Below are 20,124 nucleotides of genomic sequence, written 5' to 3'. Positions count from 1 at the left end.
CAGGCGGTCCCTGGTTGGAGCACTGTCAGCAGCACAATGATGGGGACCATGGGATCTGCAAGAGCCTACAAAACGGAGATTCTGCAAATTAGCGACAGGAGTGTGTGTGAGTGGTGATAAGGGTTGTGAGAGAGAGAGAGAAAGGAGGGGAGGGGAGAGGAGAGGAGAGATATATTGATTGGTTGCCTCCTGCACACACCCCATTAGGGGCCAGGATTGAACCTTGTTATGTGCCTTTGATCAGGAATGGAACCAGAGACCCTTTGGTTTTGTGCACTGATGCTCTAACCACTTAGCAACACTGGCCAGGGTAAGAATATTTCCGATTTTGCATCCATTATTTTTTCTCTGAGTTCCCAGCCAAGCCTCCCAAATGCTTCAGGTTTGCCAAATCTGAGTTACTGAAAGGGAACTATTATAGAAAAATTTTGGTTTATAATTCCCTTACACTTCCTCTGCTCTACATGATTTTTGCTGATTTGAATAATGTGTGAATATTTAGATATGGGTATTGACTTTTCACATTGAAATAAGGGTGCACCTTTTTATGTGTGTTTATTATTCATACACAATCATTTAGGAACTATGCCCGGCTTAATATTTCACAAATTACCCCAATGGTTGAATATATATCTCCCCCCCTCTCCCCTTTATTTCTTCTCCAGTCTAGCTCATGATGAAATTCATTGGTTGCTGTGGAAACAGTGATGTCGTGTGTGGGTGGAGCTGCCCAAAGGAGTTCTGGGGAAACAGAACCTTAGTTCTGGAATGGTTGATTAGCCCCAATGTTTGGAATACGTGGAATGTATCAGCACAGTGCATAGTGGTATATTGTCAGTAATGCGGCATTTGTTGGTGATTGTGTTTTTAGGAAGCACCTTGCCTCTTTTAGAAGAGATTTCTATATATGTGTACTCTTGAGGGCCCGGGACTCCTGATAGTGACAGAAAACAAACCACCACAACAAAACTCCACATCTGACAGAATTATATTTTGTGGAGGAATTTTAATCTTGGAGTGTAAGCTAGATCATTCCTCTGCCACCATCGCGTACATCCACGCAGAGAGTGTGGTGACATAGCCGCCCTGCCCCGGGCCCGCCACTTGTTGGCACCTCATATGGCAGAAGAGGAAGCCAGAATGTAGCATTGAAACCTACCCATTGGAGGAAGGATGGCAAATTTTTGCATTGTGTGATTAGATTTGTTTGGGAGCCTCTGGAATCCCTTCCTGGGACTGTTGAGATATTTACCCGGGTAGGGGTGTATCTATTAGGAGGCCTTGTGCTGCAGTAACAGAAACTGACACAGGAGGTAAATTAATCATGAAGATGGATTAGCTCACGCTGCAGGAAGTCCGGGCATCGGGAGCTCTAGGGTTGGTTCACACACAATCTCCACCACCACAGTGTCCCCTCTGCTGAAGCATCCTTAGCTCGGGGCGGGGCGTCTGGCTGGCTTTCCCCACACAGCCACACTCAACCCCAGCAGAAGGGTTCCTCTTCCTTGCTTGTGCTCCCTTTCTTTTCTTAGAATGAGAAAAGTTTCCCAGAACTTCTTTCCCAGTTTACTTACCCTCCTCTCTTGATAGCCAGAACAGAATCATATATTCACCTTGAACCGGTTACTGGCAAAATCCAGAACCACACTGGGGACAGGGACATCTCCACTGGGCCCACAGACACCGGGATGAGGGTCAGGTCTGTGAGCAAGGATGGTAGATGTCTGGCACTGGGGACTGAAGTTCTCCACCTCTGAAGTCCTTCAGTGACTTGCCGGAATCCTAAAAAAGTGTGTGTGCGTGACTCTGTTTATGTGGTGTGTGTGTTTCTCTCCACAAACACACACGCACACACACACACACACACACACACATACACACACAGATACCAGTATCTCAGTGCGTTGGGGGAGGACAGGTTGATGGCAGGTAGTTACGGATGGTAAACTGTGAAGTTAGTCTGAGATCAGATCCTGGCTTTTCCATTCTCTGTGTGACTCTGGATTTGGTCCGTAAGTTCTCTGTGCATGCTATTTTCATCCTGATCTTCAAGGACGTCCACAGATTGATGTGTCAAGACAGCGTTTTGGGTCATGGAAGGTGGGACTTCGAATGTAGCACATGGTCATCTGTGGATGGAAGATGTTGCTGACCTGGGAGCACTGTGGCCACATTCACTATTGGTTGAGCCTTCAAGATACACAGCAGCCCTCGCTATTTTTGGCTCAGTGCATAGAGCATCGGCCTGCGGACTGACGGGTCCTAAGTTCCATTCCAGTCTAGGGCACATGCCTGGATTTATGGCTTGATCCCCAGTAGGGGGCGGGCAGGAGACAACAGATCAATGATTCTCTCTCATCAGTGATGTTTTGTTCTCTACCTCTCCCTCTTAGAAATCATTACAACGATATATATATAAAAAAGATACACAGCAGTACAGTGAATTCACAGGGAGCAAGTACTTGGGGTATTTTGATAAAAAAGTGATTTCTCTTCCCTTTCAGTACAAACCTCGAGGGAACCTGGCTGGCTAGAAGGGACTCTGAATGGCAAGAGGGGGCTGATTCCACAGAATTACGTCAAGCTGCTCTAGCGCCCGTCCTGTGAGGGCCCCCACGGACCCTGGCACCCAAGGCCCTGCCTGGGGCAGCGAAGCCACAGCCACCGGACACACCGGAATTCCAGATCACGATGGGCACTCCGGGGGTGTGGAGGGGGACACACTGCTAGAGGTGGGGAGAGGGACACACCGCAGAGAACTGTGTAGGTTTGTGGAGCAGGAGAACAGTGTCGGGATGGACTTTTCACTTGTCAAGCCTCAGACATGTGATTGTTAGTTATCCAGAGAGCAGGAGGGAGGTTGGCGGCCACCTGCCAGCCCCACCTCCCCCACTGGCCACCACCCCGCCAGACACCTCCCCACCCTGCTGCTGAGGTTTCATAGGGAGCTATCCTCCTGCTGGTGTTTGCAAGAGGCCTCCTGGCTCCGGTGGGCGTGTGGAGGCGCTGCTGCCGGGGGTCAGGGCAGTGACTTGTTCTAAACCCAGCAGGCAGGTGCTCCTCCCTGGACGGCCTCCCTCAGGCCCCTTGGACCCGACACTCATGCTACGCTGAGAGCACCCGCGTATTTATAACAGGCTTCTCCTTGGCGGTGCTCACCCATGTGCTGTTTCCCCGACACCGCCCTTTTGCTCCAAGGCCTCTGTAAATGAAATAAAATGTAATTTCCTATTTGGTGTGTGTCATAATGTGGGGAGGATGCTGGAGTGTGTTCCCTCTGTGATGTTTTATGATTTGCCAGCAGTGGACGGAAATGCACTTCCTGCTATCTGGCAGTTGCTCCTAGGAAGGCGACACTGAGGAGGAGCCTTGGGGGCAGCGCCTCTCTGATGTGTGAGGTCCCGGAGGGCTTTCTCCAGCCTCCAGAACAGCCTTTCCCCAGGGCCTGCGCGACCCTTGACCCCGAGCAGGGCTGGGGCGCTGCCCCCGGTGGTTTGTGTGTGAACTGCAGCAGCGCTGTGGGGTCAGCTCCCCCCACCCCTCGCTCGGCTGTACAGCTCTGCTTTCTGTTTTCTAGGCACTGAGTCTCTCGGATTAGGCTGGGTTTCGCAGCAGCTGGTCGGGCATTCAGACCTTTCCCGGAGGAGCCTCGCGGCGACCCTGCACGTGATGGCCCCCTACCTGTGGGCAAGCCCTGCTGTGACGCTCCCTCGTTGTTCTTAGCCTCCGACTCCCAGGCACAGGCTGACCCAGCCCCTCAGGGCAAAGGATACCCCTTTGTCCCGGGTCTCAGGGGCCTGAGCCTGCTCCGGCCTCCGTGTGTTTCTGTCCCCACAGGAGGTGCTGGCAGACCTCTCTCCAGAGACTGTCACAGGAAGAACGTGTGGTCGCCTCTGCCTAGATGACGATTTAAGAACTTGCTGGTCCTCAGGTTTGAAGTGCCTCCCCTGGACCAGGTGGGTGTCGAGTTTGGGGTCAGGTGTGTGCGGCAGTGGGCCTGTTGAAAAATTACACTGTTACACTTAAAAATAAGCAGTGTTAGTGTAGTGTAACTTAAAACACGGAACTGTGGGCTCAATGGAGACTACTGGGGCTGCCGCGGCGCCCAGGCCACAGGACAGCAGCCAGCCCTGGGTGTGGGCCAGCTTGGCCAGGGGGTGCGGGTGCCACAACCCCTCGTGTTCTGTTTACTGAGTTGTCATTTCCTGTGCTTACGGTGTAGAAGGAGCACTTGGCTGATGAAAAGCGATTATGGTGTGCCCCACTTTAAGACAGTGGTCGCCAACCGGTGGTCTGAAAGGTTGGTGACCGCTGCTTTAAGAAGCCTCTCTGTGGAAGAATGGAAGCCCATGGGCCGGTGTGGGCTCAGGTGGGCACTGTGAGTGATTTCCAGGCAGTATTCCCAATTGGTGGGTCCCCATGGGGCACTGAAAAATAAGACCCCCCCGTACCTGGACTTGATTTGTGTGTTTACTTGAGAGATTTCCATCATCCACACTGAGGTGTACCCAACATGCTGTTACCCCAAAATTGCTGTTATCTCCCTAAAGGGTATATCCCACCACTTACCTGGTCAAGGAAATTGCCACTAAGTTTGGCTACTTGTGTGGTTTGGGGCAAATTAAATCAACTCTGTGGTCCTGTTCCTGCCTCCTAAAAAAATGATAGCTGGGGTGGAAATGACCGAGTACAGCATGCCCGGGACATAGTCTGTGCTCGGCTAACGGAACTGCTGGCACTCTGATTGTCACCTGCCTCTTTGTCAGGACCACTCGTGCTCTGTAGGGGGGCAGTGTGGGGGCAGCAAGGCCCCGGCAGGGCCGGCTGCAAGGGTCCCACAGCCTCACACCCTGCAGACCCTTCCTGGGGTACCTGGTGAAGAGCAGGGTAGCGCCAGGGGTGTTTTTCTCTGCGAACAGGCACTGTGCCAGGCTTGCGGGGGAATTCAGGTGGGCAGCCTCCCCCGGGCCAGGCCCAGAGTAGATTTGCTAACAGCATCACGAGGTGTTCTCTTACATTTGGCAGATCACCTTCATTTCCCCAGAAGAGAAATGGGGTGCATTGTTCTCTGTGTTTGCTGCCTGGGTGTGGCTGATCCCAAGCATCTGCAGAAGGTTGTCTGGGCAATGGCCCCGCCTCACTCAGGGCGCAGGCCCCACCCCCACCCCTGGTTCAGCACCGGCTGCAGCGGCTGAGGGGTCTGCAGCTGTGCTCATTCAGAGGCACGCGGGGGCGTGGGTAACAGAGGGCACCCGGATATGGCCCGTTTGCAGTGGGGCAGTGGGCCTGCATCTGATGGTGTCACCCAAGGCTCTGCCTGGAGGTCTCTGCGGCTGTGAAGGAGATGCTACATGAGAACAAGGCTGTGCAGGCTGCACCCCCTTCCTTGTCGTGGCGGAAATGTCTTCGGTTGAGGGTGGAGGTGGAGAAAGCAGCGGATCGTCTGCGCCAGTGACCGACGTCTAACTCATTCTTTTCTCACAGTGACTGTGGAGCCGGGGAAGGATCCTGTCTTACTGATGAGAAGAGGGAGGCACTCCAGGGCGAAGAGCTGCGTCCGCTTCACTGGGCTGCTCACCTGTTCCTTCTGCTGCACCATTTTGCTCCAGGAGCCCAGTAGGGGATAATGGTGGTTACCGGTTGAATTGTAACTCCACCCCACCCAAAATTCGTATGTGGAAGGCCTGACCCCAGTACCTCAGAATGTGACTTTATTCGGAGATAGGGTTATGGCAGGTGTAGTTAGTTAAGGTGAGGTCCATGGGGTTGGGCGTTAATCCAATCTGACCAGTGTCCTTCGATGTCTCAGTATCACTTAGCTGCTGAGAGACACGTGCGAGGGAAGACGGTGTGAGGAGGCACAGGGAGAAGATGGCATCTCCAAGCCACAGAGAGAGGCCTGGGCAGGCCCTTCCCCACGACCCTCCTGCTGGCGCCCGGAGCTCGGACTTCCCGCCTCCAGAACTGTGACCCGTGAGACAACACTTTTCCGTTGTTTCAGTCAACTCAGCTTGTGGTGCTTGTTCCAGCAGCCCTGGGGAGCTCACACAGCGGCTCAAAGCATGATTTGAGTTAAAAACAGCTGCTTTTGAAGTCCTTTTCCCCCAGTGCCTTGCTGACCTTGGGCATGTAACTCGGGCTCTTTAGGCTTTGGTTCCCTCTGTGAAATGGAGAGAGCAGCACCTGCCTCACTGAGATGCTATGGCAAATGGTGACGCCTACAGGTGCCTGGGGGGTGCGTGGCGGGACGTACGGTTAGTACGCGGAGAAGATGGGAGGAGGCGGGTGCAGTGCTGGTGGGAGTTAGTCTGTCCCCCTTCTTCTCCCCTCCCCGCTTCTCTCCAGTGTCCCTCCTCCAATAGCCATTCCCTGCTCTTTCCCTCTGCCCAGCAGAGTTTGGCCTTGCCTGGGCTCCCCATTCACCTTAGTGCTGGGCGCCTTCTCATCTTCTTTCTGGTTCTCCCCTCAAGTCCAAAGGCAACCATGGTCAGCCCTTCCTCAGACAGATGTTTCCCATGACTTTCTGAACCTTCCTCAGCCACATGACTTTCTCTCACACGCCCACCCCCGTAGGAGGATGCTACTCCAGGACAGCATCCTCAGGCGGTGGTCCTGTTCCTACATATGTCTTCTCAGAGGCTTGTCACTCTTTTTCCCTTGACCGGCCTGGGCAGTCATTTGTTGCTACCCCACGAGGTAAGCTGGCCCATTGTCCCAGTGCTTTCGTGCCTGGCTAAAAATATCTCAGTCTCCTGGTTGGAAGAAGACCTTGGAGAATTCTTTCCTATCAGAAGATCAACTCGATTGGAGGGCAGACTTCTGCTTTTGCCCCAAACTGGACACCTGCACTTTGGACTCGGGCAGTAGAGGCATGGGGGCAGCTCAGTGCCATGAGTCAGTGTATGGATTTCTCCTTCCTCAGAGGGTTTAGCCTCGGAAGAAACACTGTAGACGAAGCAAGCAGAGTGGGAGGAACATGGCCTGATCCAGGCACGTGTTTTCACAGTCATGAGGGAGCCATGATCTCTCTGGACAGGCGGGCCCAGGGCATAGAGATCCAAAGAACTGGGTTTGTTAAACCATGAAAACTTGGAAACCACTGTTTTGGCAACATATATCCTATGAAGAAAATATCTGAGTAATTGCTAGTGGCAGATGGATTTAATGACCCCAATTTCACTCCTCCCTTGCCCAGGCCCTTTTTGTGGGGCCCTCCCATGCAGACTCTAAGCTTGGCCTGGTCACTTGCTTTGGCCAGTGAGACTGGAGCAAACTTGATGCCATCCAAGGCTTGAAAATTGTTAGACCTTCCCTTGTCTTTCTTAGAGCCTTTCTTCCGCCATGAAAATATGCACAGGCTAGCCCACTGGAGGATGAAGCCGTCACATGGAGCAAAATCGTCCTAGACCCACAGGAGAGGCTGGCTGCCCAAGGTCCATAAATGAGCCTGACTCAGCCCTGCCTGGCCCACATCAGCAGAACCCTCCTGGCTGACTCAAAATCATGAGAAATCATCCATGGTGACTGATGTAAACCACTAATTATTCGTGTGTGTGTGTGTGTGGGGGAGGGTTGCAGCTATCTACCTGCTCTCTGCCCCATGGTTTACTCTGCATCGGGTACAGTCTTGATCCATGCTGATCATTCAGATCATATCTTAATCTCCTCTTATCCGGTTTGAGAAGCCACTGTTTTATTTCCAAGAAAAATGCAGCATTGGCAATTGGATGACTTGAAATTAAATTGTCAGAGATACTTATAATGAAGTCCTTTTGGTCTGTGTACACTTGTGGTTTATCAAGAAGTATGTTAGACCTGCCTTTAACATAAAAGGACACTGTTGTCTACTTGCCTGAGGGGTATTCAACGTAGGAGAGCAAACCAGCCCCTAACTATATATGCATCGTGATGCAGATTCCCACTGCTCTGGCCCACAGTGGTGGCTGGCACGGGGGCAGTCTTAGTTCTTAGCTGATTCCTAGATGTGCAGCTGGATTCTCTGGGCCTGAGAGCACTCTTAGAAATTCTTAGAAATATGGTCATACTTGACCTAAGACTGAGCCTGCTTTATTCAGAAAGGGCACCCACTCTTTTCAAGGGTGCCAACTGGTGTGGCCTCTTGCTAGCCTTGGTGGGCTTACAGCCTAAGATGGCTTTTGTTTAAAGTTATGGGTTCTCTGTGAAAAGCCCTACTCCTTAATATGTCAAGTTCCATAAATTTTAATATATAAAATTACCTTCAATTATAGATATTTTACAAGTTTGTATATACTTTAGTCTTTTAAATGAATTTTTTCTAGTGTTGTGTTTAATGATTGTGAGGTGTTACAGAAAAATATCTACTGTGTTTAAGTGAAGTTTAATTTATTTAACTCTCAAATAGTCTAATCTTTCTCAAAGCAAATGGTTTGAATGATGACCAGTTACATGACCTCTTGGTCAATGGCAGACCACATAAATGACCGTGGTTTCTACAATGATAATGGAGCTGAACAATTCCTACCACCAGTGACATTGTAGCCATGGTAACATTATTGTGTAATGCATTATTCACTTGCTTGTGGTGATGCTGGTGGACACAAACCTGTCAGTAGTGTAACTGAGCAGCACTGGTGGTTATGTTCAGTACATACTACTTGACAATAACTGTCTTTCTTACCAGTTGATACATTTACTATACTTTAATTTTTATCATTATTGTAGAGTGTACTCTTTCTACGTATAAATTGTTTGCTGTAAAACAGCATGCTGTTACATATCTCGTGTTTACTGTTCTCTCTTGATTGCACCATTTTCTCTTATGCTTGATTTAACCTCAGGCTTTGTAAGTTAGTGTAACTTCAGTGTACAGGTTTATAAAATCTACAGCATATACAGTAACCTCACAGACCTTCCTATTCCCATGCACTGACTCACCCAGTGCATCATCCAGTCCTGCAAGCTCCATTCATGGTAAGTGGCCTGTATGAATATAATATTCAACTTTTCGACGGTATTTTTACCGCACCCTTTCTATGTTTAGATACAGAAATACTTAACACTGTGTTGCCGTTTTCCATAGTATTCAGTACAGCAACATGCTGTACAGGTTTGTAGCCCAGGAGCGATAGGCTTGGGTGTGTAGTAGGCTACAGCGTCTAGGTCTGTGTGAGTGCTATTATGTCTCCACAATAATGACACTACATGACGATGCAGTTCTCAGACATATCCCCATCATTAAGCCGTGCGTGGCTATGCTTGAATTTATCTAGTGGGGAAGAAAATGTTTTCTAGTTTTAAAAGGAGCTGGTAATTGCTTACTGCTCTTTTGTGTTTCATATTAATGAGCAGAATTGAGGGAGTCTGTAAGGAGTGTGAGAAACATCATGGCTGGTGGGGATCTGAGTCTCTTGACAGCCCAGGACAACTGGAGGAAGACATCTGAGTGAGATGGGGCATCTGGTCTATTCATGTGAGTCTCTAGAATGAACAGGCTTTCATGTAGTTGTCAAGGACAACGAGGCAATGTATGGATACAGTGGCTAGTGGCTAGCAGTTATCATACTTTTATAGGGTATTTTAGTGGGCCAAATATTAAGAAACAAGGCATCTAACCAGTTCCCAAAGAGTATAATTAACATGTGGCTAACACAGGTCTCTAACATGGTGGGTAAAAACCAAAAACCTGATACTCCATCTTGGATATAGGCAGCAGCACATGTAATCAAGGTTTAGGAGGACACAAAATCCAGGTGTTCCTATAGACATTCAAATGAACTGTTTCCCAACAACAGGTGATTAAAGTAAAGGATTTATTGTAATCTGCTTACAGTCCTTTGCAAAGACAGACATATGGTTTTGCATAAAGATATAAATTGCTTCATTTTAAACTAATTTAGTGTGTTTTCTTTTTAATTATATGAAGAAGTTCTGGTGAATTATGAATTGTACCAAACTGAGATTCTTAAGAGCAATATGGTACAAAAATAAGAGCAGACAGACCATTTGGATCGGGACAGGCATTCAGCAGTGAATTTAGAATATGGCTTTGCTGTTGAACCAAGCAAAGTTACCCGGAGACACACAAACAGCCAGGACCATCATTCATACGAGAAGCCGATGCAGACCACCTCCATCCCAAACCTGGTTACGTCAAAATTCTGACTGCGTAAAAAGTAAGTCTGAGCTGAAAGCTGCTCTCGTAAGCTGTTTCTTTTCTAGAAACTCCCAGTCTGCATGCTGTGCATCTATCCTCTTCCAAGTGTGGCATTCATATTGCTGTGCATGTAAGTAAGTTGGCTGTATTTAAAGATCTGCCTATAAATTAAATTCCCGAAATTGCAAATTATGTAAGAAAAACTCCCTCCGAGTGCACTTTCACAGGCTTCCCCTTGCATAAGGCAGGTGTCTTTGGAAAGACAAGGTAATGTTGCCTGCACAGTGAACCCTGGAGAAAAGTGTGGATCCGACGCTGCCTTCTCTTGGCCGTGGGCTTCTCCAGCTACCGCTTGTAGGTTTTGGAAAATAATGTGATTTCACTGAGTACCTGATGATTATCATCACTTTTAAAGATTGATTTGGCCTCTATTCAAAGTAGCTTATTTAGTGCAATCATATTGCTAAGTGTCCCCAAAGAGAGATGTTTGTGATTTGGGGCAAGAGAAAAGCCGTAAACTGCATCAGTGCCGAACAGATGAATGAATTACAAATTTTAGTGCCACTGTCTTGCTTATATGATCTGTAGTTCCCCCCCCAAAACTGTTTATGTATAAAATTTATTGTTAAAACCTACCTTTTAAAAATCTAAAAACCCTCTAATGATGTTGCGGTCTCCACGCTGCTCTGACCGTGCCCGCGTGCATCTTCTCAGTGTGTCCTGCAAAACCTGTGTGTTCCCATGACCGGTGCCAGGAGTGCGAACCCCCTTCCCAAGACCAGACGTGAACATGTCACTTTTCACAGGTGTAAGCGAGTGCATGGGATTCTCATCCCCACAGGAGAAGATGCATTTCTCTAAATGGGATGGGACTATGCTCGCTGAGCCCTTACGTTTCCACGGGCTCTCCTCGCCTGCGGCTGGTTCTGCCGCCTGAGGACCGAGGAACGGGGGCGGCGGTGCTAAAGCCGCGCTCCGACCGGCTCCCACGTGTGTCCTCAGGTGACGCCTTCAAGGCCCTCCGGACACCACAGCCCGTTGCCGGAAAACATGCTCACGTCCCACGAGCACCCGGGCGGGAGACCAAAGACAAAACAAAGGCAGACAAAGTAGAAAGGCTTAAGGACAACCGAAGAGGTCGCAGTGTGGCTATTTACAACAGAGACTGGGAAATGGTAAATCAGATGTGAAGCTAAAAAAGGCACAGCTCTCCCTTTCTTAAATACACTGTAAACGGTTCATTAGGCATGCAGAGCATCTCACTTTACAAAAAGAAATTTTTACCTTGTTTAGACAAAGATAGTACTTAAATAGTCTCCAGCAAAATAGAATTCTTTCAAAAATACTTTCCCATTCTTCCTATTAACCATTGAAGTTTTTTTTGTATCTTTTTTTTCGCATTTACAAAAGTTCCTTATACCATATATAACTCAGGTCCTTCACAATTTATACATACAGTAATGTACAGCACAGCAAAAGACTGCAAAAAATTATCTGTAAAGCCAACACAATAGATACTAGAAATTGAAACCGAGGCATTTGTTTTTAACATCTTATCCATTCTAATTAACCAATGGACGCTGAAGGGGGAGGAACGCCAATGATGCAGAGGAACATGGGCGAGTGCGAGCCAGAGGGGGGCGCTCTCCCATGCCGCGTGCTCTGTTATTACACAACGGGAGTCTGTATAGGTTTTTTCTTTTTTTTTGTTTTTTTAAATAACAAAAAGAATATTAATGCCCCATATAGCCTATACATTTTATGTGCAAACCAAGGGTAAGCTTTAAAAAGTTCATTAGTCCTTGAACCCTTTTAAAACAAGCGGCTGATACCAGAAACTACATGGCATTGTTAAAACTTCCATCTGTTAAAGTATCAAAATCAGAGAGTTATTGACTAGATATGGCTTTTCATCCAGAGGAACGTGTTTCTAAGCGCTGGGGACTGGAGAGGGGAGAGTCCTTTAGAGTTTAGACTGTTCAGGTCTTGCCAAATCCACGTCTAACTTCTAACCCGGCCCCAAACCTTTATGGCTACCTTAAACTCCAGAAACTGCTGAACGAGTGTGACTCAACCATCACCTGCTAAAAATATGATTTCTTGGGTCCTTCGTGGGTGTGGAACAACACAGGGGAACTTAAGGCAAAGTTCTTCTGCTACGATGAGTCCGTCACTTCCTGTGGAAGTAAAGCGGCTTGGCGTTCCCGGATTCCACCTTCGGCAGCTGGTCGCTGATGATCTCCACCAGCATCGCGGGGAACTCCACCTTCAGGGCCTGGGACTCTCGGAAGGTATAGAAGCAAAATTCCAACAAGTCACTCACCAGCTGCAACACAGACAGAGAGGGGACGTGACACAGAGGTCAGATTTCCATCCCTGTCCCTGCAGCGCTCTGCATTTACAACTTGTGTAAATTCTCAGAACAACCTTCAGAAATCCAGCCAGGAAATCCTGTCTGTGATGCTGCCTGATGAATTTAGTAAGTCACCTGCCCTGGGGGAGGAAGGAGGGTGCTCATGTCACCGGGCATGTAATAGGCCTTCATGCAAAACAAATTCAGCCAAGAGCTGTGTAACTGCTCAGGATTGAATGTATCAGTGGCAACAGGGTCTGTAACCAAGTTCAGAGTGGCTGGATCACTGAATTGCTGTCCTCAGATTCTTACGTGTGAATTGGGTGGGGCGAACATGAGCATGGATCCTTGGGTGATGGGCCATCCCAAGACTGTAAGGTGGGCTGGGGTTGGAGGGGCAGGTGCCCAGGACAGTGAGGGACAAGGCAGAGCTCCTCTCATCCTTCCACCCCCGGGCCTCCCTCCTTCAGGCTTTTTGCCCTTAGCTGGTGGCAGACTCAGACTTCTCAGTACTTTTTTCATTTTCCCCCAGCTTTTGAGATCTGCAGTGTTATACTTGGCATAGAACATTATATAAGTGTAAGCTGTGCCATGGGTTGATGTGATACACTTATATATTGCAAAATGATTAGCTAACACCTGCATCATGTCACATAATTACCATTTCTTTTGTGGTGCAAGTACTTAAGATATACTGTATGGTTAGCTATAATCACCATGCTGTGCATTAGATCCCCAGAACGTACTCCTCTGATGACTAGAAATGTGTCCGCTTTGACCAGCATTTCCCCCAGCCACTGGTAACCACCGTCCTACTCTGTTTCTATGAGTTTGGTTTTTTTTAGATTCTACAGGAAAGTGAGATTATACAGTATTTGTCTTTCTCCCTCTGGATTGTCTCACTTAGTATAATGCCTGCCCTCCCGGTCTGTCCATATTGTCACTAATGGAGGATTTCTCTCAAGGCCGTGCAGTGTGAGGGCATCTACTGCATCTCCATGCAGCTGTCCACTGTCATCCATGCTCCACTGCAGTAAAAGGACAACTCTGAGTCCCCTCGCCCATCCAGCCATTTCCCTCCTCTGTCACCCAAGGACCTCAGCCTCCTGGATCTGAACCACGTCTGTGAGGTCAGGAGACAATAACCACAAGTGCAGTACAGCATTCTTGGTTGCTCTTCTATTTACTAGGAATATCATTTCACATCACAATATACACATTCTGATTTTTTTTTTAGTTAACTAGACTTTTGGTCATTTCCCTCTGTGGTAAAGCAGGCAATAATAATCCGTCAGAAAAGCGATTCTTATGAAAACACATCTGTCATTTTCCCTCAGGTTTTTTTAAACTTGAATGGCGAGCTTTCATTGCGTGGGATAGTAAATAACTGTGTGGCAAAGGCCTTCATTACAAACCAGAAATCAAGAAAATCTCATTTGGATGGATACCGGCTCTGTTGGTGGCTGCAGAGTGCTGTTCCCTAGGCAGGTTCCAAACACTGTGACATGGGGTACGTGTTCTGCAGCCACTGGGCGTGGGGGCCAGAGAAGCTGGGAAACAGCACCAGCGTCCATCACCGTCCGCTCAGGGCAAGTTCACGCACGTGCTTGCTTTGTGAATGTGGTGCCAGTTTCCAGATGTGTAAAATGAGGGTGAGGAGAGCACCTGCTTTCTAGGGTCCCTGCTCTCAATCACGAGGCCAGGGTGCCCTGCTAGGGTGGAGCCTCTTTCATGCTGCCCTTCTACTGGTCCCAAGCTCCTTCCATCATTTTCCTCTATGGACAGTTTACCAAACCTGCTGAGTCATCTTTATGGAGCTTGGTCCCCCTTCCATAAAGTGAAGGGCAGGAAGGCTTTGTTTTCTGCTTTTCCGGAAAAAAGATTCTTAAACTAGAATAGGGATGGCGAGTTTCCGAATTTAGGTGGCGGGCCAGTGGTTGTGCGCGCTAACAGCCACCCATGGCCTCACTCTCCCCACATGGTGCCGCTCCTTTCAGTGGGGGGTCCCTTGGGGGCTTGGAACAGGGGAAGCTCTGCACAGACCTACTGACACCTGAAACCGGCGAGAGCAGTGCCGCTCACACACTCAGAGACGCAGGCAGAATCAGTCAGTCTCACCACGAGGCAGTGTGCACAGAGCGCCCTGTGACTGCGAGTGGGGACAGGGCCCGGCCTCTCAGCGCCTCTGTCCCTGACTGTGACACCTGCATTCCCAGCACCGAGCATCACCTAGGAGATGCTGAGGAACCCAGAAGGGACAGGCCTGAGGCTTGCTGTGTTTCCTCGCAGGTGGCTGGGGACAAGGGCCCGGTCACTGCTCCCTAACCACGCACCCGAGCCGCCATTTCTGCCCACCTCTGTTCAGTGAGTGCAGCGGGAGGGGCGGCCTGGGCAGCTCCAGGTGAGGCATCAGGCCCTGTCACCCACACACTCTCAGGGTGGCTGCTTTGGATGACCACCGGGCCCTGGGACAAGGCTGAAGACCTTTGCAGGTCAGGCATCACCTGTGACAAAGGCATGTGCTCCCAGTCACTGGGTGAGAACATTCCTGACCCTCTGCAGGTGCTGGGCGTGGGGGGCTTTGGCAGTGCTGCAGTACAAGGTCTCCAGCCCTCCTAGAAGGTGTGGCTGCAGGAGGTCAGAGCGTGAGGAGGGGGAACTAGGCCCTGAGAACTGGGTGGCAGGGACATTGACCAGCCAGAATGGATGCTGTTTGTGCACCAAACTGCTGTGTCACGGCAGGCACAGTGTCTAACCTTCATGCTGTCTCCTAGGTGTCACCCTGGAGCAATGAGCGGCACATGCAGAGGAACACAGCAGGTGGGCCCCTGCCCGGAGGAGCCAGAAAACCAAACAGGTACAGTGCACTTGTCATCACAGCACACTCTCCCAAGATCAGAGAGTTGGCAGAGTGAGGCCAGGCTGTAGTCAGACCCTGCAAGGTGGCTGTGTGTCACTAAACCACCACAGGTAGTTTCTACTTACACCTCAAGCCACCAGGGCAGAGCAGGGAGCCTCGGGCCTCGCCCAGTTTGGTGTGTGTCGTAGAGGGGAAGCCAGACTTCTCACAGGCCTTTAGAATTGAATCACTCCAGGTCCATGGCATGCACAGCCCTACAGGGATAGTCCAGAAGTTTTCTTGGACACTCAATTAGCATGGAATAATTTTTCCAAAGTGTCTCTTCAAATGATAGGAGTTTTGGCTTTTTCTGCAGGTTTCCCAGGCTCTTCCTTTCACGGAACCCCACTCCCTGCAGTCACCTCCCACCCCTGGAGACCTGGAACCTTGGCCTGAGGACCCTTGCTCTCCTCAACTCACAGATGCCATGTTTTGTCTTTGTGATTTCCTTGACATTACAGCCAGGTGACACCCCTCCTCTTCTATCCTGTGGTTTCCACTTCCTACTGGTGTAACTTTGCACATTTGCAGCTCCTCAAGTGGCCTACAAGCTCCTTGAAGACAGGAAGTACTGATGCAGCCACACAGCACCCGGGAGAGGCCCTCCTGCTAGCTCTGGCTCCTGCCTTTCTCTGACTGTAAGTGCCCAGTATTTTTTTCAGAGCAGCCTGTTGCTGGTCTTAATCAATGAACAAAAACAAAACCTGGCTAATGTAATTGGGCATCTTCATTTTAGCGGCCTGAGTAAAGAATGCAGAACTTGATCTATGAAGCTACCCACTTCCACTTTTTCCCGTCCGTCCGATGCCCTTCGACTTGTTTATGTTGGGTTTTAATGTGAGGTTGTATGCACCCCACCCCTGAAGTTAGAGGGACTGGGGTCCAAGGAACGTCACGGCTACAAGGACAAAAGCTCTGCCCTGCCGCCTGTCAGCACGAACGCCTTAATTGCAGTGAGACAAACAGGCCAGCCGTCTCGTTATTGATTCCCACTGGCCTTTCCTGGTGACACCAGCCTAGATGGAGAGGCAAGAACCCTAATTATAATCAGTATTAAGAATCCTGCATTATTAGGAAAAAGAGAAAGTCTTGTGCAGTGACTTCTCATTCTGTACAAAATGCATCTGCTGGGATCACAGAAGTTTAGCTCGATGCTCAGCATTTCTCTGTCCGCTGGGCCACAGCTGCCAGAGGCAGATGAGCCGGCAAGGTCAGAGTGAGACCGAGGGCCTTTGGTGGCCTCTATCAGTGCCTTTCTCCCAGGCCTTCCCCTGAGCGGTCGCCCACGCATGGGCTCTTGGTGCCCTACAGGTGGGCCTGGCGCTGCTGCTCTAAGGTTACAGCACCACTCGGCGGGGACGAGCACCTGGAGGATAACTGCCTCCATGAAGCAGGTCCCACCTGATCTGCTGACTCGAGCTTTCAGCTGATTAGGATTAAGCTTTTTTTGCTTGAAATAAGCCTTGGGGGGAGGTTTGAAGCTTTGTTTTCAAAGATCAGAATTTTAGACAGCTATAAGATGGGGTTAGGGGCAGATACAGAACTTCGACTCAATAAGGTCACAGGAAGAGAAATGGTCAGTAGTTACATATTCCAGGTGTTCCCATACCATGATAGGTGTGAACACTGGAAAGTGTCCTGCAGTGATTATAAAGGAGCGAGGGCTTCATTCAAAACTCGGACCTCTACGTAGCACAGGCGAGTTAACCTGCTTCAGTCTGGCTGGTGCTGCCTCAATAAGACACGATAGTAACATGGTGATGCCACCCTTCACTTGTGGATCCCTTTGCAAACCCAGCTCACCCTGCTCTATGCTCCTGGAGGCTGTGCTTAGGAGCTGAAGGCCTCCCAGATGTGACCAAGTAAAAAAGAATCAAAAGATACCATCAGGAGTGACAGTGGCATAAGATGGTTCATCCTGTTTGCCCCCCACAATTCAACAAACAGCTGTGGGACCCAGCACTATGCCCAGGACATGGAAGCGTCCTGCCACCTGTGTACCCAGCAGAGCAACGAACTTGGAGAGTCTGGCTTGGGCAGACACCCAAGAGAGAAACTTCAAAAATCCCTGTTTTGAAGAAACTCAAGGAACTACAAGAAAGGAACTGCAGAGGTCTATCCAGCTTTCCCCAGGGGAAATGCCAGCATGCCCTCAGTGCAAAAATCAAAGGAATTTAAATGCAGCAGAGACAGCAAGAACTTTACCAGCAAACCCCCAGCCACAATGCACTGGATGAACTATCAGTGGTGGCGGCACCTCCCATAGCTGCCCAGTGGAGCGCTGGAGAAGCCACTTTCTCTGAGGCAGGAACTCCTTGACTAGGAGGAGGAAAGACACTGGGAAAGAAGCATCGAAAGGCATTACAGGGCCAAGGCTCCTGCTGACGGACTGCTCAGCAGAAAGTCTACCTAGGAACCTCTGGGAGCACCACACCCGGGGATCCCTTTGTTTCTGCAGGCGCACCTGATGCGTTAAGTCCACACTTCCCCCCACTCTGTGTCCACTTCTAAGTGTGGAGGCCAGAACAAGATCTAGTAGGGAGGGCCCTCAGAAAACTGGCCAGGGTCTATGGGCAAGAGAGAAACCACAAACTTGAGCTATAGCAACACCTATAGAAACAAAAGAGGTTTCTTGCCAGCAGTCTGGTGAGTGGTAAGAACCAGAGGCATAAAAGCTTAAGAATTAGGCCACAAGGGGGAGCAAGACCAGAGTAACATACAAAGGCAGAACCCCCCTAAACCAGCACCAATGAATAGAATAATCAAGGTGGTCCACGTCTGCTACTTCCAATGAGAAAGCAGCAATGCAAAACTACAAACATCATTCAAAACCAAGGAAATCTCACCACTGAAAGATAATAATCCTCTACCATCTCAGTTCAAAGGCACAGCGTTTTGTGATCTTGCTGATAAAGAATTCAAAATCCCTGTTTTGAAGAAACTCAAGGAATTACAAGAAAGCTCAAAGACAATTCAATGAAATAATAAAAAAGAACCAAGTAGAAGTTATGTAGCTGAAGAACTCAGTGAATGAAATGAAAAAATGCTATAGCATATATAGAAGGGTAGAGCACAGAGTAAGTGTTAGAGGACAGGAATTGTGAATTAACCTACTAGAGGAGAACAAAGAAAAGATAATAAAAAGAGTGAAGAAAGCCTACATAGCCTGTGGGATTTCATCAAAACAACAAGGAATAGAATATGTCCCTTTGTCTTCTAGAAAGAACTAACCCAACTTGGGAAGTGAATTGAACACCCTATTATATCAATGCATAGAAAGCTTATCCAAAACATATTGTAATGAAACTGTCAAAATTTAAGATGAAAGAACCCTAAAAGGAACCTGGGGGGAAAATATTATAACCTACAAAGGCATCCCAGTTGAGCTATCATTGGAACTCGGCAGAAACCCTGCAGACCAGGAGAGAATGGAGTTAGATAGTCCAAGTGTTGAAAGAAAAAATGCCAGCAAGTATACTGTATCCGGCAAAATTATCCTTCAGCTATCAAAGAGAAATAACCTTCCTAGAAAACCAAAAGCTGAGACAATTCATCACCACTAGACCTGCCTTTCAAGACATTCAAGCTGAAATGCACAGATGCTAATCAGTGACATGGAAACATATGAAAGTATGCAACACACTGGTAAAGGTAAATAAACAGAAACCCCAAATTCTGTAATATGTTGTGTGTTACCCACTTAACTACAATACAGATTTCAAAGGAAAAGAGCATTAAAAATAGTCACAGCTACTATAATTTGCTAAACACAATATAAAGAGGTAAATAATGACATCAAAGATATAAAAGGGTAAAGCTTTTATAGATGATTGAACTTAAATTGCTCTCAGCTTAAGTTTAATCCATGAGATGTCTTATGTAACCACAAAGCCAAAACCTAGAGTAGATGCACAGAAGATAAAGAAAACGGAAACAGAGCATACCACCACGGAAAGACAACAACTTACAAAGACAGGCTTACATGGAGGGAAAAGAAATAATGCAAATGCAAAACAACCAGAACACAATAAGATGGCTTTTGTAAGTTCTTACATATCACTAACATCTCTAAATCTAAATGGACTGAATATACCAATTGAAAGACAGAGTTGCTGGATGATTTAAAAAAAAAAAAAACAAGAACCAAAACTACAGGTATATGTTGCCTATAAGAGACTCACTTTGGCTTTAAGGACATCCATAGGCTCCAGGTGAAGGAACGGAACAAGACATTCCATGGAGGGTGAGGTAAATATACTCAGACAAACTTTAACCCAAAAATGGTAATAAGAGACAAGGTCAGTATTTAATAGTAAAGGGGACAATTCATCAAGAAAATGAATTCAAAGCAATCATATGTAACAGAACTGGGAGAAACAGACGATATAATGTTAGTTGGGGACTTTAATACCTCACTTTCATCCAGACAGCACATCAACAAGGAGACACTGGACCATACATTAGTCCAAATGGACCTAACAGATATGCATAGAACATTCCAACCCAACAGGAGCAGAATACACATTCTTCTCAAGTACATCAGAACATTCTCCATGACAGTACATACAACAGGACCTAAAACAAGTCTATCTTTTCCGGCCACAATGCTATGAAACTAGAAACCAACAGGAGGAAAGCTGGAAAATCTACATACATGTGGAAATTAAACATACTTCTGAACAATCAGTTGGTCAAAAAAAGACATCTAAACGAAAATAAACCATCTCAAAACAAATA

General features: G+C 48.1%; 2 protein-coding genes and 1 long non-coding RNA gene across 4 annotated transcripts in view; 2 read left to right on the top strand and 1 right to left on the bottom strand.

Moving 5' to 3' along the window:
- Positions 1-3,231, top strand: part of ARHGAP10 (Rho GTPase activating protein 10) — a 253,405-nt gene extending 250,174 nt beyond the window's left edge. The window contains exon 22 of the mRNA XM_006770153.2: positions 2,505-3,231. Coding sequence (XP_006770216.1) covers positions 2,505-2,593 — 89 coding nt within the window. The 3' untranslated portion in view covers positions 2,594-3,231. The remainder of the gene's footprint in view (positions 1-2,504) is intronic.
- An 8,122-nt stretch (positions 3,232-11,353) lies between these two features.
- The window catches only part of NR3C2 (nuclear receptor subfamily 3 group C member 2), a 312,431-nt gene continuing 303,660 nt past the window's right edge, over positions 11,354-20,124 (bottom strand). Inside the window, exon 8 of the mRNA XM_006770137.2 lies at positions 11,354-12,461. Coding sequence (XP_006770200.1) covers positions 12,306-12,461 — 156 coding nt within the window. The 3' untranslated portion in view covers positions 11,354-12,305. The remainder of the gene's footprint in view (positions 12,462-20,124) is intronic.
- The window catches only part of LOC107184149, an 18,665-nt gene continuing 11,887 nt past the window's right edge, over positions 13,347-20,124 (top strand). Inside the window, exons 1-2 of one of the 2 annotated variants that reach the window (XR_001514968.1) lie at positions 13,347-13,618; positions 15,263-16,025. This is a non-coding gene — a long non-coding RNA (uncharacterized LOC107184149). Of the gene's footprint in view, positions 13,619-13,825; positions 16,026-20,124 lie in introns of both variants that reach the window. The other variant, XR_001514967.1, reaches the window with a different exon arrangement.

This window comes from Myotis davidii, unplaced genomic scaffold (genome assembly GCF_000327345.1).
Source record: "Myotis davidii unplaced genomic scaffold, ASM32734v1 scaffold323, whole genome shotgun sequence".
Classification (NCBI taxonomy): Eukaryota; Metazoa; Chordata; class Mammalia; order Chiroptera; family Vespertilionidae; genus Myotis; species Myotis davidii.
The sequence above is the reverse complement of the archived record's forward strand: the minus strand, read 5'-3'. Positions and strand labels throughout refer to the sequence as shown.